The sequence below is a fragment of the Schistocerca piceifrons genome, chromosome 4, assembly GCF_021461385.2.
Source record: "Schistocerca piceifrons isolate TAMUIC-IGC-003096 chromosome 4, iqSchPice1.1, whole genome shotgun sequence".
In the NCBI taxonomy this organism is placed as follows: domain Eukaryota; kingdom Metazoa; phylum Arthropoda; class Insecta; order Orthoptera; family Acrididae; genus Schistocerca; species Schistocerca piceifrons.
The window spans coordinates 502,135,905-502,153,554 of NC_060141.1; the positions used below are offsets into that span (position 1 = coordinate 502,135,905).

The 17,650-nt window shown below is 40.0% G+C and overlaps 1 protein-coding gene across 1 annotated transcript in view; it reads left to right on the forward strand.

Moving 5' to 3' along the window:
- The window catches only part of LOC124795948 (multiple PDZ domain protein), a 1,551,599-nt gene that overhangs the window by 1,426,475 nt on the left and 107,474 nt on the right, over positions 1 to 17,650 (forward strand). Inside the window, exons 16-17 of the mRNA XM_047260028.1 lie at positions 4,702 to 4,740; positions 6,042 to 6,143. Coding sequence (XP_047115984.1) covers positions 4,702 to 4,740; positions 6,042 to 6,143 — 141 coding nt within the window. The remainder of the gene's footprint in view (positions 1 to 4,701; positions 4,741 to 6,041; positions 6,144 to 17,650) is intronic.

Sequence of the window (17,650 nt, forward strand, 5' to 3'; positions counted from 1 at the left end):
GCAAGACTATGTTCCAACACTTCATGAGTTTTGTACTGTTCTGCATAGATACTACCAAATAAAAAATACTTTCGCTGTACGTAGTTATATTGAATAAGGGGTTGGGTACCCATGTCATATAGTAAAATTATATTTTGGCCACAACTGTAATTGAATCGTCTGCTTTATGTTCCGAACACTGACTCTTTTTTGCTAACAGACCATGTACAAACATTGTAGTCAAAAGTGCTCCAAGTGAGAGCATGTTCTTACCTCAGTCTGAAATGCACTGTGGAGAACAACATGTCACTTATCATAGTTGTATTGTCTCAGAACGTAATGACTAAAGACCAGAGAAAAAGAAATATATCTAAAATTGTATTGAAGGCTGTATTTCTGTTGAATTTGCCAAGGCACACTTAACATAAACACCAATAAAAATATAGTTTTTGGCAATCGTGGTTTTATAGAATATAAAACTAAGTACGTATGGAGCTCTGTAAACGTAAAAAGCTGAAATAAGGGAATTTAATAGTGATGTTTTAACTCCTTGGAAGAGGCAAGATAAACCACTAAAAATTTCATGTGCACAGTGACTCTGGAAGCATTATTGTAATGTGCTCCCAACCGTCAAAAATTAATCCTATAGCAGAATTTTAGCCCATTATTTGTTATTGTAGAAAATATATAATATAATGAAATAAAATGGATAGAAATGTACTTGATGTCATCCATTCATGTATCCTTTTTTAGAAAGTTTTGTGAATTGAACATATGAATCTCAAAAGAAATTGTGTAAATGAAATGATTGTATGGCATTATTGGCCAGGAGACCCCATTTGGAGTTGTTTGACTGCCTACTGCAAGTCTTTCTATTTGATGCACAATGTACACTATGTGATCAAAAGTATCTGGACACCCCCAAGAACATATGTTTTTCACATTAGGAGAACTGTGATACCATCTACTGCCAGGTACTCCATATCAGCGAGCTCAGTAGTCTAATGATTATGTGAGAGAGCAGAATGGGGTGCTCTGTGGAACTCACGGGTTTTGAATGTGGTCAGGTGATCGGGTGTCATATGTCTGTACGCGAGATTTACATACTCCTAAACATCTCTAGGTCCACTGTTTCCGATGTAATAGTGAAGAAGAAATGTGAAGGGACATGTACAGCACAGAAGCGAACAGACTAACCTCTTCTGTTGACTGACAGAGATCACCGACAGGTGAAGAGGGTTGTAGTGTGTGATAGGCAGACATGTATCCAGACCATCACACTGGAATTTCAAACTGTGTTAGGATCCACTGCAAGCACTATGACAGTTAGCCGAGAGGTGAGAATACTTGGATTTCATGGTTAAGCGGCTGCTCATAAGTCACACATCACGCCGGTAAATGCCAAACGACACCTTGTTTGGTGTAAGTAGTAAGTAGCGTAAACATTGGATGACTGAATGAATGCCCTGTGAACGTCATTTGCCAGTGTGTGTAGTGCCGACAGTGAAATTCGGAGGCGGTGGTGTTATGGTGTGGTCATGTTTTACGTGGAGGCGGCTTGCACCCCTTGTTCTTTTGCATGGCACTATCAAAGCACAGGCCTACATTGATGTTTTAAGCACCTTCTTGCTTCCCGCTGTAGAAGAGCAATTCGGGGATTGCGATTGCATCTTTCAACACGATCGAGCACCTGTTCATAATGCACAGCCTGTGGTGGAGTGGTAAGAGTGGTAATGCACAGCCTGTCGCGGAGTGGTTTCATGACAATAACATCTCTGTGACGGACAGGCCTGCACAGAGTCCTGACCTAAATATTGTAGAACACCCTCGGGATGTTTTGGAATGCCGACTTCATGCCAGGCCTCAACGACTGACATCGATACCTCTCCTCAGTGCAGCATTCTATTCCAGCATTACCGATGGGGGGGGGGGGGGGGGGGGCACCATGAACTTATAAGTCATTTTCAGCCAAGTGTTCAGATACTTTTGATCACATAGTAGTGTACAATGCAAATACCCAGACCCTGCATTGAAGAAAATCTTCAACTGAGTTTAAAATCAAACCAGGGGGCCTGCAATCCAGAGTCAGCGAAGCTAACTAGTAGAACACAAACTGCAGACAGAAATTGTTTTTTATGCAAAACAGTACATAAAATTTAAACATAGCCCATGAAAATATTTCTTCAGAGTGGCCATTATTGCAGATTTCTAAACCCTGTTTTGCACTGGACATACATAAAGTAGTAACAAATTTGAGTGGCTGGAACACCACAATTTTCTCAGAAATTCCATCAATGCTGATTGTAGGCCACCTACTTGGATTTCCCAGTAGTAAAATCCATATTTTGGATAGACTCAATTTCTCACTTTGCTTGTTCTGTGTACAACCACCACCATTTCCCAGATTCATTGTCATGGATTTTTGGATTGAACTCTTAATTGTACCACACAGGATGAGTCCAAACTCTGTCAGCAAAATGTAAGAGGTTGTTTGAGGATATTTTTTAGATAAAATTGTGAGAGGGACCTGTGGTCTCATCACTCATTACAGAGTAATAATGTAATTTTGATTTATTTCATTTTTCACCCCAGTTACCTTTCTTTCTGCAAAATTACCTTCACAATAGTGAAAAAGCTTATAATATTCAATCCTTTCTTTCTGCAAAATTACCTTCACAATAGTGAAAAAGCTTATAATATTCAATCACCAAAATATACAACACTAAACTCAGACTATTACAACAACCTAATAAACCTATCCATATTGCCATGAGTGATTGGTACAAGTCTGACTGAAAACAAGATGTAGTGCATAATGTACACATTTGCACTGTTGTGCAGATATTTAGTTCATTCAGTACTGATTGGCCCTTCTCCGATAACTCCTGCAGCCATAGGTTGCACATTGCAGCAGCATTTGTTCCTGTCTGTGAATTCACTGGTGGACAATGATAAGACAACATGTTAGCAGACAAGCATGGTTAACAGTGGATTGTGTGGTCTCTATGGAGGGAAGGAGTGACTGCTTCGAACATCCACAAGAGGTTTGTAAGCAAATGTGGGGGAAACAACGAACATCCACAAGAGGTTTGTAAGCAAATGTGGGGGAAACAACACCAAGTCACAAATCCATGTTTCCTTGGGTATCAGAGACAGCAGGGACTGTGTTGAGAGATACAAAAGCACTGGGCGTCTAGCAACTGCCCGCAAGCTAAACAATACCCAGCGTGTCCATGACTTGATAATGGGTCACAGGCGAATCATGTTTGATGAACTAGAGAAGGCAACAGGTCTATCGAGAGGAACGTGTCACGCTGTCATTCATGAGGCAAACAATACCCAGTGTGTCAATGACTTGATAATGGGGCACAGGCGAATCATGTTTGATGAACTAGAGAAGATAACAGGTCTATCAAGAGGAATGTGTCACACCATCATTCATGAGGATTTGAAGATGAAGATGATTTGTGCACAGTGGGTACTTCATTCCCTCACCACTGCACCAAAAGAGAAGTGTGTAAAGGTATCCAACAGTTGATTCAGTGTATGGTGCAGATGGAGTGGTGTTCTTTGAGCATCTCATTGTCATTGGCGCTCATGGGTCTTCCATGACACTCCACAAAGGAATTGCCAGTCAATGGAGTGTAAGCCTACTGGGAGTCCTCATTTCAAGAAGTCACGGCTGGGACTGTTGATGCAGAAACACATGTTTACTGTGTTCTGGGATCAGGGAGGGCTGCTGCCAGTGGATTGGCTCCCTCCCAGTGCGACTTGCAGCAGTGATTGGTTCTGTAGTTCACTGCACCCAGTCTGTGGAAGCATTCAAAAACATCACCATGGAAGATGGGGCTGTGGCATTTTGCTCCAACACAACAATGGCTGACCACATGCCAGTCATCACACAATTGCCAACACGCCTGAACTAGAGTTTACAATGCTGCCACATCTCCCTCATTTGCCAGATCTGGCTTCTAGCAAGAGTATCCTATTTGATGCAATGAAAGTGATCATGCAGGTAAGAAATTCACCACCATTGACGAACTTGAAGTAGTTTCTCACCAGTTATGCTCGGATAACCCAAAGAAATGCTTGCTATGCAAAGGCAGAAGCTGTCAGAATGATGGCAAAAGTGCATAGACAATTTTGGGGAATAACTGTAATATAACATGTATTTGTTTCTTCAGTAGATGGTTCCCATGAGCACAAAAATTGTAGTGTCAGTCATTCGTGAATGCCCCAAGGTAAATGGGAGTAGGAAATCCATCTAAATGGCATTACTCTGTAACAAACCCCTGGAGACTGTGGTCCCTTATAAGAAAATGCTAAGAAAAAAATCCTTGATGAACATTCAGTATTTGGTCAGTGGAATTCAGGATCACCATGTGCACCACATTGTCTCTTCAGCCATATCAAACAAAGAAACAACTTACAGTGGTTGGTTGTAAATAGTAAGCCTTGAGTTCACTGGATGATACAATATAGTATTGTGTTTTTATTGTGATTTTGCATAGTCAGAATAATACCTGCTTACATTTCACTGAAGTAATATTTTGTCATTAAACATAATCTGTTTATAGACTAAGTGTTTGTGGAATGTTTAGTGTGTTGGTCATGTATTCTCAGTTACAGAAGATTGTTTAACAATAAACATGATTTCTTTTTTATGCTGGTGTTGTGTTTAACATGTGTCTTGTACCCACTTGTTATCTGTGTGTTCCACAGACGAGTTACGTGGAAGCTGTTCCAAGTCCTACACAGCAGGTATGCAGTATTTGCATGCCATTTACCTGAATGAACATTGTCTGTCCTCTATGTGTGTTCATGTGTGTTACCTGACTCCTTTGTCCATCAGTTTCTTTTCAGCATTCAGTTATTTCTTCATAAACTGTCTCAGAACAATACTATTTTTGCATGCTATGAAGATTGTGTGTTATATGCAGTAAGTGGGGGGTGGTCGGGTGCTGCGTATCAAACATTGTTCATTTTTCCTTGGAGACGTGTGTTAAATAGAAGTTGAGTGTAAACAGTTTGCAAGGCTGGACTAAAATGTTTAAGTACTGTGCTTAAGAATGGTGTAACTGAATCCTCTGTGAGAAGTTTATTCTGAAATTGCTTCGTGAGTGTTTCCCCATCCTTCGGTATGGCCTGAAAATTATAGTTTCAGCTTCACCTCATATTATCACATTCACAAACACATTTATATACAGAAACAAACTTGAAATTTATACAGACCAGTACATACTTACACAAAATATGCGATTAAACTCTCAGCTTTAACTCGCTCTGTATACAGTTTTTTCTGTTGCTTGCAGAAGAATCTCAAGAATTGTGTTTGAAGCAGCTTTCTTTTTTCTGTGCATGTGTGTTGTTATCATTTGTGTGACATTCATGCTCAGCGCAATTACACCTTTCAACTTTGTGCAGAAGGGTTGGTGGTACCATTTCTATAATATTCTGCTTGTTTGTATTTCTGGTGACAAAAACACCTTTTTATAGTGATACCTTGGGAATTTTCAGTTAATATTTGTTTATGCCCTAGATAACAAACAATAAATCACACTGAATATTACAGGTTTTTGTCACAGCTGATGAGCCTGCGTCACACAAACACACAAATTATTTAGCTTCTTAATGGAAGAAGGTTTTAGGAAACTAAAATATTATTTGTAAAACAAATTTAGACTGGTTTAATAGCATTTTTTCCTAACTTGGAGATATTTCAGATATTTTGTCACTTGCAGGTCTTAATTACTTTTGGAATTTTGTTTTATGTGTGTACCTTTTGCAGCATTTTTATTCATTTTGCTATTTGATTTGGTGTATTGCATTTTCATTATTTATTGCTGTTTCTTTGCCACTAAGAGATAAATAGAGAACATGTGTGTAAATTTATATTTTGTGTCATTACATGAACACATCTTTGACACAATGCCATTGAAAACTACGTGTTTTCACAACTAAAATTTATTCACAGAATGTTGAACAAAGTATACATACTTTATACTTCCTCAAGACAGAAGTGTTTTTTGCAGTTTCTTATATATTGTCTTTGCTGTTCATAGGGATCTCAGGGCTTGGGCATCATGATAATTGAAGGCAAACATGCAGAAGTTGGGCAGGGTATTTTCATCTCTGATATCCAGGAAGGCAGTGCTGCTGAGCAGGTAAAAATGACATTGCAAGTACATGATATAGATCATCATAAGAACTGTGTTTATTACTCTATAAATATGCATGAAGTAAGGTGGTATGGTATTTTGAGCACAATTTATGACATACTTTTTAACTATTGTATATAGAAAGCAGCTTCACATTTCAGTCAGTCAGTACATACTATATTCACAAAACAGAAATGGAAGGTAATTTGGAGAGCAGAAAATGCTATTATTTCTGTTGCCTAATGTTAACTAACAAAAGCTGTATTGTATGATAATATAACATGTAAAATTACAAGGAGACAGGATGAATGGCCAGTGCCTACATTCAGGAGGTAAAATTCGTTTGCTGCCGACTGATATACTTGATAACAGATAAAAAAAATTCCCTAGCTTTTGGAACTGTTAGTTACTTCCTCATTGGGCATGGTGAGGGGGGAAGAAAGAAGAATGAGAGGGACACAGTGTGAGGATTTTAACGGGTGGGTTCTTTTAATTCTGGAGCCTGTGTGAGTGGCCCCTCCTTCCCAACCCTCCTCTCTAAGGAGGGAACTAACGGTACAAAAAGCTAGAAATTGTTTTTAATCTGATTTTAATGTGTCTACTAGTGGTGCTGAAAGTTCACTTCCTGAAGATAAGTGCAGACTCACCATTGTGTATCCTTGTAAGTTTACAGATTCCATTAGTGAAACCTTTTTCTGATAAAATATAAATGTCAGACAGTGGTGAATGTCTTTATTAGTAATGTTTCTGTGTTGGTTCCTAGGAGAAAAATGTTTTGTGAAGAATATAAATATTTATTTCCTCATCCATTTAATCAGAAGAATAATGTCAAAAGTCTTTGTAAAAGATTATAAATTAACAAGACTTGTTTGTAGAAGACAGAAATGAACCAGACACCAAAACTTCTAAATCTACAGACATTTGAAATAAGTAATGAGGAAAAAGACAAAGTGAACTACATAAATAAAAGTATGAAGTGCTGAAAACTGACTCCCTATGCTTCCATCCTTCTGTACATATTCCCTGAGTGCACAAGATTTCTGAACCATTTCCATCATTTGCTCTTCCCAAATTCCAACAGAATGAAATATTTACAGAAAATGCTGCACTAGAGCAGCATAAATGACAACACAAAAAATTTGGAATATTACCTTCAAACTGTCATTCAAAACTGTGTGCCCTGAGCTGGTTAATGTACTGGGTTCTGACGTGTTCTCATCAGAGGGTGCCCTTGATGAGAAGTATCATCTGTGTAGTGGCACCATGGAGGTTGGCAGTAATGTTGCACCAGCTACTGGTTTCCATAGTAACATTGTGTAGCACCACCACCCCTCTTCAGCAGCGACTGCCAAGGGAGAAAAATATAGTAGTGCACGATCAGTAGAGGTCGTGACCAGAAAAGGCAGCAGATTGATGTCAGTGGTGGTCACTCCAGAAGTCCTGGGCAGTGCGAGGCTCAATGAAAGTTGCACAAGTGACCAAAGGACCAGCAGTTCCTCTGGGGGTAGAGAAACGGGTAATTGCTGGCCAGGACGGTGGTAGTATAGTTTATTTCAATGGCACTGCCCAAGTCTGTAGGCAGTGACTGTGGGATATATCATGGACTTGTGAGGATACATTGTGGAGTTGTGGCAGATGGAGTCATCTCGTAGATCCCAGTTAGGTTCCCACGTGGAAGAGAGAAGCTTTGGAGACACAGCATGCTACCAACGGAAGCAACATATTCAAGAGGGCGCAGTGATGGGCGACCGTGAAGTGGCTCCACTGGGTTCCAGCCTTCAGTCAGAATGATCCCGCGAATTGCTGGAATACCACAGACGGCGTTGGGTGTCATGTTAGACACCATTTCCTTACTGTGCCACAGTTCTTCGTTGATGCAAGTCTTTTGGCCGAAGCTTTGAAAACCAAATACAGTTACATGCGAGAACAGCTGTGCAGGATGCACTTCAATCCTTTTGCTGTTTCATGAGTTGTAAAACAAAAAAAAAAAAACTGGAAGTTTTCCTAGTAAGAGCACACTGATTACATCTGCAGACTCAAAGATTTGTCTAGCCTGCCTGAAAATATGCTGACCCTAATCTTAAGTAAATAGATTGCCTTAGCAAGGACAGACAAGCACCGGTTTCTGAGAGTAACCTCACCAGGTGTTGCCAGTGAACGCATTTAAGTGCATTTGCTGGGCTGTGTCCTGAGAAGTCTGCACTTCTAGACATATCATTCGTTTGGTACACTTCCATACATTGAGATGTACTTGCCTCGTGACTGCTACAACACGTATCTTGTGAATGTCCCTTTTTGCTTCACATGTGGCAGGCTGTGCATGGCTGGGGACACATGCTGTGCATGTAACATAGAAAACAATGTTTACAGTCAGATCATGGCACTACGGCAATCATGGCACATAGCCTTTGGTGTGGTTGTTAGTGATGTTGGCTGGACTGTGGAGCTTGTGGGGTAAGGGGGGACTCCACCAGAGGTGGCACGACATCCGGCTTGGCCACTATCAAAGCTAACTGCTGCGACATCTTCTTCTACCAGCTGCATGGGCAGTTTCATACGATTGAGCTATTCACATTACTTCTGTAAGAGATGGATCTGATTTCCCACAATGTGTGGTTCCTCACTTCAGAGTCAGGTGTAAGATTCCCTGCAACATCATTAACTATGGACTGCATAATTATGCAGGCACAAACATTTAAAATACAATTCCTATTTGATTCGTGCAGGTTGTTGACCCAATCCTTATAAGATTGTTTGGTGCCCATTTTCTGCTGCCAAAATTCTGACCTGACTGCAATAATATGTCTCTTCATCAAAAAATGTTCCTTCCTTGGAGAACACGTTCTAGCAAGAGTGGCTCGTTCCAAAGGGCTCCACCAAAAATTTTGTGATATATTCCTTTCAGTTTGATATACAACAGTTGATACAAGTGTGGTGTAGTAAGACTGACAGAAACTCAGTGTAATGAGGCCTAGTTCTCCCTGTTGCAGACATACACAAATTGTATTATTCTGCAGTGACAAACCAGTTTTTCTTTCCCCATTCCGTTCATCCAAAACCGAGGGCCTGTGGCAAGTGGCCTGTAGCCCCTTATTCCCTCCACTCTCCTGGCCTACAGTCAAAAGTGACACGACCAAGTGGTTTCCCTTTCTTCTCCTTGCCCCTCGCTGTGGGCCAGCAAGCATGGGCCTCAATGGATGGGCCACTACTCTTGTTCCCCTCTTTCCCTGCACCCTGACCATGCTGTGGGGCCAATAGGAGACAGCCCTTACTCCTGCCACACCTCTGGCTCCTAAAACTGCAGACTCAGTGATGTGACCAAGCTGTTTCCTTTTCTCCATGTTGGCCCTTGCCCTAATGCAGCTTAAGGCCAGTTTGAGTGGACCCATTAGACGGACCACTGCACTCGTACCCCTCTTTCCCCATATCTGGGCAAACCCCGCTGTCCTGCTGCATCCCCACTCTTCTCCCCTTTCCCACCTGATCACGTGTCATAACAATTTTTAGGGCTAGCCACCATGGGCTCACAGCACTTAATTGTAATTGCTATCATGTCTCTTCCTGCATACCCTCCCCCCCTCTGCAGTGAACGAGGCCAGGTCTCAGTAGTGTTCAGTTTTCTGTAACTGTGTGGTTGAACCTCGAGTATTCATACAGTGATTTTAAAATGAATAAAGTACATTGTTTGCTTAAACGCCCTTTCTTTTATTAAGTGTCGAAGAAAAGATGGAAATCAGGTGGTTAGGGCACATCAACCAAAAGGTTTCTTGATGTCTCAAATCGATGGAAAGAAGAAGAGAACTTTCTGCAACACATGGTTCTGTAAAAAGTTATGGTTAACAGTGAGTGAAGATTATTTTATTTCTGGTGTGCATTATTTGATGGTGAAGGATTGTGGACAACGGTTGGCTGTAAGGATCTAAAGCATTTAAGTGAACAAATTAAGAAACATGAAGAAAGTTGGCTACATTTAGAAAATGTTTGTAAATACAAAATATTTGGCACAATTAACATTGCTGCTCAGATTGATTCGGTGTTTAAAATGTCAATTCAGAAACGTAATGAATTATTGACGAAGAATACACACATATTGAACAGTCGAGTGCTTAATGTTTTGTGGAACTCATGAGTTAGCAGTAAGGGCTCACAATGAAAAATGGGATTCAGACAAATGTGGCAGTTTCTTAAAATTGTTATCTGTTCTACAAAATCTTGACAGCATGTTAGATTATCAGTTTAGTAGTTCTAGTACTTCTGTATATAAATATACGTCACACATGTTACAAAATTAACTTCTAGCTAGTATGTATCAAGTTTACATTGAAGAACTGATTAAAGACATCAATGCTGCCGCTTTTGTCACTGTGAAGGTAGACGAAACAACAGCTATTATGTGGAGAAGTCATTGTCATTATAGTGCAGAATATTAAGGGGAAGGAAGCTGTTGAAAGATTCCTTTCCTTTGAAAATATTGATGATGGGACAGCATTTAGGTTCTAAAAAGAAGTCTGTAACCTTTCAATGTTCAAGAAAACCTCGTTACTCAGACATACGATGGTGCCCCAATAATGAGCAGCAGTCATGGTGGTGTACAGACTGTGATGCAGAGTACTTTCCCATTTGCCAAGTATGTCCACTGTTATGCACACCAAATGAATTTGGTTATTCAAAATGCTTCTAGTAAAACCATAAAGTTTGTTAGGTTGTACTTCACAAATATTTCTGGATTTACAATATTTTTCTGTTCACATCACCCAAGAAAGTGATTTTTTTGCAGACACTGCAACAAGAGAATTTATTCAGTCTCTTTAACTAGATGCACCTTCCAGCATTGTGTAGTAACTAATGTTCAAGAAAACAAATTACACTTATTGGAATGTTTTGATGAGATTGAGGAAGAAGATTCTTGGGATGATATTACAATAAGAGAAGCATTTGATTTGAGAGATTTACTTCACAATCCAGACTTCCTTCTAAAAAAATTTTTCTGTGAGATTATGAAACATGTTGATATTTTGTATAACACAGTTCAGATGAGAGTGCAAATGAAGTTACTATATTCAATACATTATGTCATTTTGAGTCAGCTGTTTCTTAAATATGAGAGAACATTTGAAGGTGTCGAGTTTCTGAAGATGAATGTTTTGCTCCTTCAAGAAAACGTTCCAAATATAGCACTCAACCTAATCTTGCAACAGATAACAAAGAAATGTGTGGCACTGTGAGTAACCAACTGAAAGGAAGGAAGGAAACTCTCATGTATTCAGTATCTTCGAAATTATTGATCTAAAAAAGTTTGCTTCTTTCAAAGAACATTTCCATGCCACTTTAGTCAATACTTTTTCAATAAGATACAGTCTCTGTATTTGCCATTATAAATTGAAAAATGAATTGACAGTGATTCATCATAGCGATACGTTTAAATGCATTACATTGGTTTGTGAGCTGTTTACTTTTCTTGTGGAACATTCCTTCGGAGAATCGTTCACTGAAGTACACAAAACATTGCAAATTGCACTAACTACTTGTTTCAACACCAGAAATATAGTGTAGTTTCAGCACTTTAAAAAGAATGAAAACCTTCCTCATGAACAGTATGGGTCAAGAAAGTCTGAACTCATTGGCGGTTTGTTCCATTTGTAAAGAAGAAATCAGTGAAATTCCAAACGTCTACAACAGAATAATTGACATGTTTGCCAGTCAGAAGCATAGCCATGCACAACAGCTGTATAAGTAACCTGCCAGCATAGATACCCCATTAGTTAACATGCTAGTTGGGTAAAATATATTTGAAACCACTACTAACCAAGGTTTTTTCACGAGTTTTTGCCATAAGCCAAAAGTCAGGAGGATTCCTATGTTTGCTCTCTGGTGCATTCCCAATGGGGAAGAAGTTAGATGCTTGCTCCCAAGGTTACACTACAGAAACATACCTAGGATAGATATGAACATCAACAAAAGGAGAGCAGGCAAACTTCGGTTTGAACCCAAACAGTTCCAAATCCGTGAAGTTATTCAATAGAAATTACACACACACACACACACACACACACACACACACACACACACCCAAATAAATAAATAAATAAAAATTGAGTTCACATCTGTATATATTTTATTATTAGCTACACTATTTCTTCGATTATATTTATAACAGCATATTTAGAATACGTTTAAGCATTATGACATAAATGAAAGTTATATAATGAGCCCTTCACAACAGTTCTGTTGCAGAGTTTTCTAACTGTTTGTGTGGGGCCCACCAACAAAAGTGAGCACAAGTCGCCACTGCATTCTAGGTAACTCAGGTTCCGCCAGACTTGTTAACAGCTGTAGGATCTGTATTATATGATACACTTCAATATTCCCAGATAAAAACATGGCAATTTGTCTTTCTGTATCAGAAATTTGATAAGCTGAAAAGTGTAACTGCAGTTGTTGGTGGTGAGCACCCATTCTTCATGTTCTTAGTTAATCGATGGAAACGTGGCAAACACCGGTGTTGTGGGAGACATCCCACATACACTCACTAACACTTACACTGCCTGTAGTGTAGCTGTTGTTAGTGCCTGATAACCCTGTGTGGTTTGTGTTAGTAGTTATGCAAATGGTGCATGGTTGAAGAATCGACATTTTCATCTAATTACAAATATGTTCAAGATCCAATTTGTACCCATCACAGATTTCATCCATGTTGCCACTCGTGTGAAGGTGAACTACTTAAGAGCTAGCAGGGTACTTGCCCTGGTTTATTTACAATTACAGATACCTACAGAATTCTCCTCAGAATCAGTGCAAACTAATATAAGTCCATATTCTAAAGCAATATCCAGTCTGTACCTTATCAGAATTACTCCTCTGACAATTACAGTCCACGATAGTGTCACCTAGCCAAACTGCGTGCATACTTTCTGCACACTCCATATGTCATATCATAACTGACTTAGACCTGTCCTGAGCCAGCTTATATGCCGGATTCTAGTGTGGTCTCTTTAGAGGGCATTTTGGATGACAAGCTCAGTCTGAGTAGTGGCGCCATGGCGGTTAACAGTAATGTTACGTCAGCTACTCAGTTTCCATAGTAACACCATGTGACGTCATTAGAGTTTTACTCTCTCTTCTGCTTAAAAATAGTCCAGACTGTTTTAAAATGGACTATAACAATTGTAAATGTGGCACCAAAACTACAAGATCTGTAGCTAAACAGAGAACTGTAACTGCTGTAGATGAAACATCAGGTTTACAGTACCCAGTTCAGTGACGGGAAACACTTTATTTCTTCTCCAAGGACATTACTCGTCATTTTTCCATTTGCTTAATTTTGAAGTAGTGTTAATAAATATGGTAAAATATTATTTGACTTTTAAAAATTCAAATGTTTGTTGTTGTGGTCTTCAGTCAAGAGACTGGTTTGATGCAGCTACTCTAACCTCTGTACGCTTCTTCATCTTTGAGTGACTACTGCAACCTAGATCCTTCTGAATCTGCTTAGTGTATTCATCTCTTGGACTCCCTCTACCATTTTTACCCTCCGCACTTCCCTCCAATACTAAATTGGTGAGGCGTTGATGCCTCAGAATGTGTCCTACCAACTGATTCCTTCTTCTAGTCAAGTTGTGTCACGAATTCCTCTTCTCCCCAATTCTTTACAATACCTCCTTAATAGTTACATAATCTACCCATGTAATCATCAACATTCTTCTGTAGCACCACATTTCGAAAGCTTCTGTTCTCTTCATGTCTAAACTATTTATCGTACATGTTTCACTTCCATACAAGGCTTCACTCCACATAAATACTTTCAGAAAAGACTTCCTGACACTTAAATCTATACTCAGTGTTAACAAATTTCTCTTCTTCGGAAACACTTTCCTTGCCATAGCCAGTCTACATTTTAAATCCTCTCTACTTCGACCATCATCAGTTATTTTACTCCCCAAATAGCAAAACTCATCTACTACTTAAAGTGTCTCATTTCCTAGTGTAATACCCTCAGCATCACCTGATTTAATTCAACTACATTCCGTTAACCTCGTATTGCTTTTGTCGATGTTCATCTTATATCCTCCTTTGAAGACACTGACCATCCCGTTCAACTGCCCTTCCAGGTCCTTTGCTGTCTATGACAGAATTACAATGTCTTCGGCAAACCTCAAAGTTTTTATTTCATCTCAAGGGATTTTAATCTCTACTCCAAATTTTTCTTTTGTTTCCTTTACTGTTTGCTCAGTATACAGATTGAATAACACCAGGGTTAGGTCACAACCATGTCTCACTCCTTCTCAGCCACCTTCCATTCATGCCCCTGGACTCTTATACCTGCCATCTGGTTTCTGTAAATATTGTAAATAGCCTTTCACTCCCTGTATTTTACCCCTGCAACCTTCAGAATTTGAAAGAGGGAATTCCAGTCAACATTGTCAAAAGCTTTCTCTAAGTCTACAAATGCTAGAAATGTAGGTTTGCCTCTCCTTAATCTATTTTCTAAGATAAGTCGTAGGGTCAGTATTTTGCCTCAGGTGGTCCAACATTTCTACGGAATCCAAACTGATCTTCCCGAGGTCGGTTTCAATCAGTTTTTCCATTCGTCTGTATAGAATTCATGTTAGCATTTTGCAGCCATGCCTTATTAAACTGATAGTTCAGTGATATTCACACCTGTCAACACCTGCTTTCCTTGGAATTGGGATTACTACGTTCTTCCTGAAGTCTAAGGGTATTTCACCTGTCTCATACATCGTGCTCATCAGATGAGAGAGTTTTGTCATGGCTGTCTCTCCCAAGGCTATCAGTGGTTCTAAAGGAATGTTGTCTCCTCCCAGGATCTTGTTTAGACTCAGGTCTTTCAGGGCTCTGTCAAATTCTTTATGTAGTATCATATCTTGCATTTCATTTTCAACTACATCCTCTTCCATTTCCATAATATTGTCCTCAAGTACATCACCCTTGTATAGACCCTCTATATACTCCTTCCACCTTTCTGCTTTCCCTTCTTTCCTTAGGACTGGTTTTCCATCTAAGCTCTTGGTATTGATAAAGGTTGCTCTTTTTTCTCCAAAGGTCTTTTTAATTTTCGTGTAGGCAGTATCTATCTTACCCATAGTGATACATGCCTTTACATCCGTACATTTGTCCTCTAGCCATCCCTGCTTTGCCATTTTGCACTTCCTGTCAATCTCATTTTTGAGATGTTTGTACTCCTTTTCACCTGCTTCATTTACTGTATTTTTAATGCATGAATAACAGTGTCTCGAGATGATTGGGTGTTTGCGTGGTCCTCATCATTTCATCATCTTTCATGAATGTGGCGAGATTGGGCTGAGCAAAGGTTGGGAATTTGTATGGGTGCTGATAGCCATGCAGTTGAGTGACCCACAAACCAATCATCATCATCATCAATAAAAGTTTTGCATTACCTCGGTTCTGAGAGTTCTGGAACCTGTTCATAAAATTGGAATAGAGATCAACATAAATATTGTTTCTGCCCTTTTTATTGCTTATGAAAACTACACATTGCATCTTGTACCACCATACAGCGAGATCTTCAGAATTGGTGGTCCAGATTGCTGTACACACCAGTACCTCTGATACCCAGTAGCACATCCTCTTGCATTGATGCATGCCTGTACTCGTCGCAGCATACTGTCCACAAGTTCATCAAGGCACTGTTGGTCCGTATTGTCCCACTCCTCAACAGCGATTCGGCGTAGATCCCTCAGAGTGGTTGGTAGGCCACGTCATCCATAAACAGCCCTTTTCAGTCTATCCCAGGCATGTTCGATAGGGTTCATGTCTGGAGAACATGCTGGCCACTCTAGTTCAGCGATGTCATTATCCTGAAGGAAGTCATTCACAAGATGTGCATGATGGTGACAAGAATTGTGATCCCATGAAGATGAATGCCTCGCCAATATGCTATCGGTCAGAGGATGGCATTCACGTATCGTACAATCGCTACGGCGCGTTCCATGACCACCAGCGGCATACATTGGCCCCATTTAATGACACCCTAAAACAGCAGGGAACCTCCAACTTGCTGCACTCGCTGGACAGTGTGTCTAAGGCATTCAGCCTGACTGGGTTGCCTCCAAAACACATCTCCGGCGATTGTCTGGTTGAAGGCATATGCAAAACTCATCGGTGAAGAGAACGTGATGCCAATCCTGAGCGGTCCATTCGGCGTGTTGTTGGGTCCATCTGTACCATGCTACATGGTTTCATTGTTGCAAAGATGGACTTCACCATGGACGTCAGGAGTGAAGTTACACATCATGCAGCCTATTGCGCACAGTTTGAGTCGGAACACGATGCCCTGTGGCTGACCAAAAAGCATTATTCAACATGTTGGTGTTGCTGTCAGGATTCCTCAGAGCCATAATCCATAGGTAATGGTCATCCACTGCAGTAGTAGCCCTTGGGCGGCCTGAGCAAGGCATGTCATCGACAGTTCCTGTCTCTGTAACTCCTCCATGTCTGAACTGCATCTCTTTGGTTCGCTCTGAGAGGCCTTGACACTTCCCTTGTTGAGAGTACTTCCTGGCACAAAGTAACAATGTCGATGCGATCGAACCGCGATGTTGAGCGTCTAGACAAGGTTGAACTACAGACAACACGAGCCGTGTACCTCCTTCCTGGTGGAATGACTGGAACTGATTTGCTGTCGGACCCCCTCCATCTAATAGCCACTGTTCATACACAGTTGTTTACCTCTTTGGGCTGGTTTAGTGACATCTCTTAACAGTCAAAGTGATTGTGTCTGTGATACAATATCCACAGTCAACGTGTATCTTCAGGAGTTCTGGGAACCGGGGTGATGCAAAAGTGTTTTTGATGTGTGTATATTTTTTCCATTCATCAATTAAATTCAATATCTCTTCTATTACCCAAGTATTTATACTAGCCCTCGTCTTTTTACCTATTTGATCCTCTGCTGCCTTCACTGTTTCATCTCTCTAAGCTATCCATTCTTTTTCTACTGTATTTCTTTCCCCTATTCTTGTCAGTCATTCCCTAATGCTCTCTCTGAAACTCCCTACAGCGTCTTGTTCATCCAGTTTATCCAGGTCCCATCTCATTAAATCCCTACCTTTTTGCAGTTTCTCCAGTTTTAATCTACAGTTCATAACCAATAAATTGTGGTCATAATCAACATCTGCCCTTGGAAATGTCATACAATTTAAAACCTGCTTCCTAAATCTCTGTCTTATCATTATATAAGCTGTCTGAAACCCTCCAGTGTCTCCTGTCTCTTCCATGTATACAACCTTTGTTCATGATTCTTAAACCAAGTGTTAGCTATGATTAAGTTATGCTCTGTGCAAAATTCTAACAGTCAGTTTCCTCTTTCATTTCTTACCCCCAATCCATATTCACCTACTACTTTCCCTTCTCTTCCTTTTCCTACCATCAAATTCCAGTCCCCCATGACTATTAAATTTTCAGCTCGCTTAACCATCTGAATAATTTATTTTATCCCATCATATATTTCTTCAATCTCTTCATCATCTGCGGAG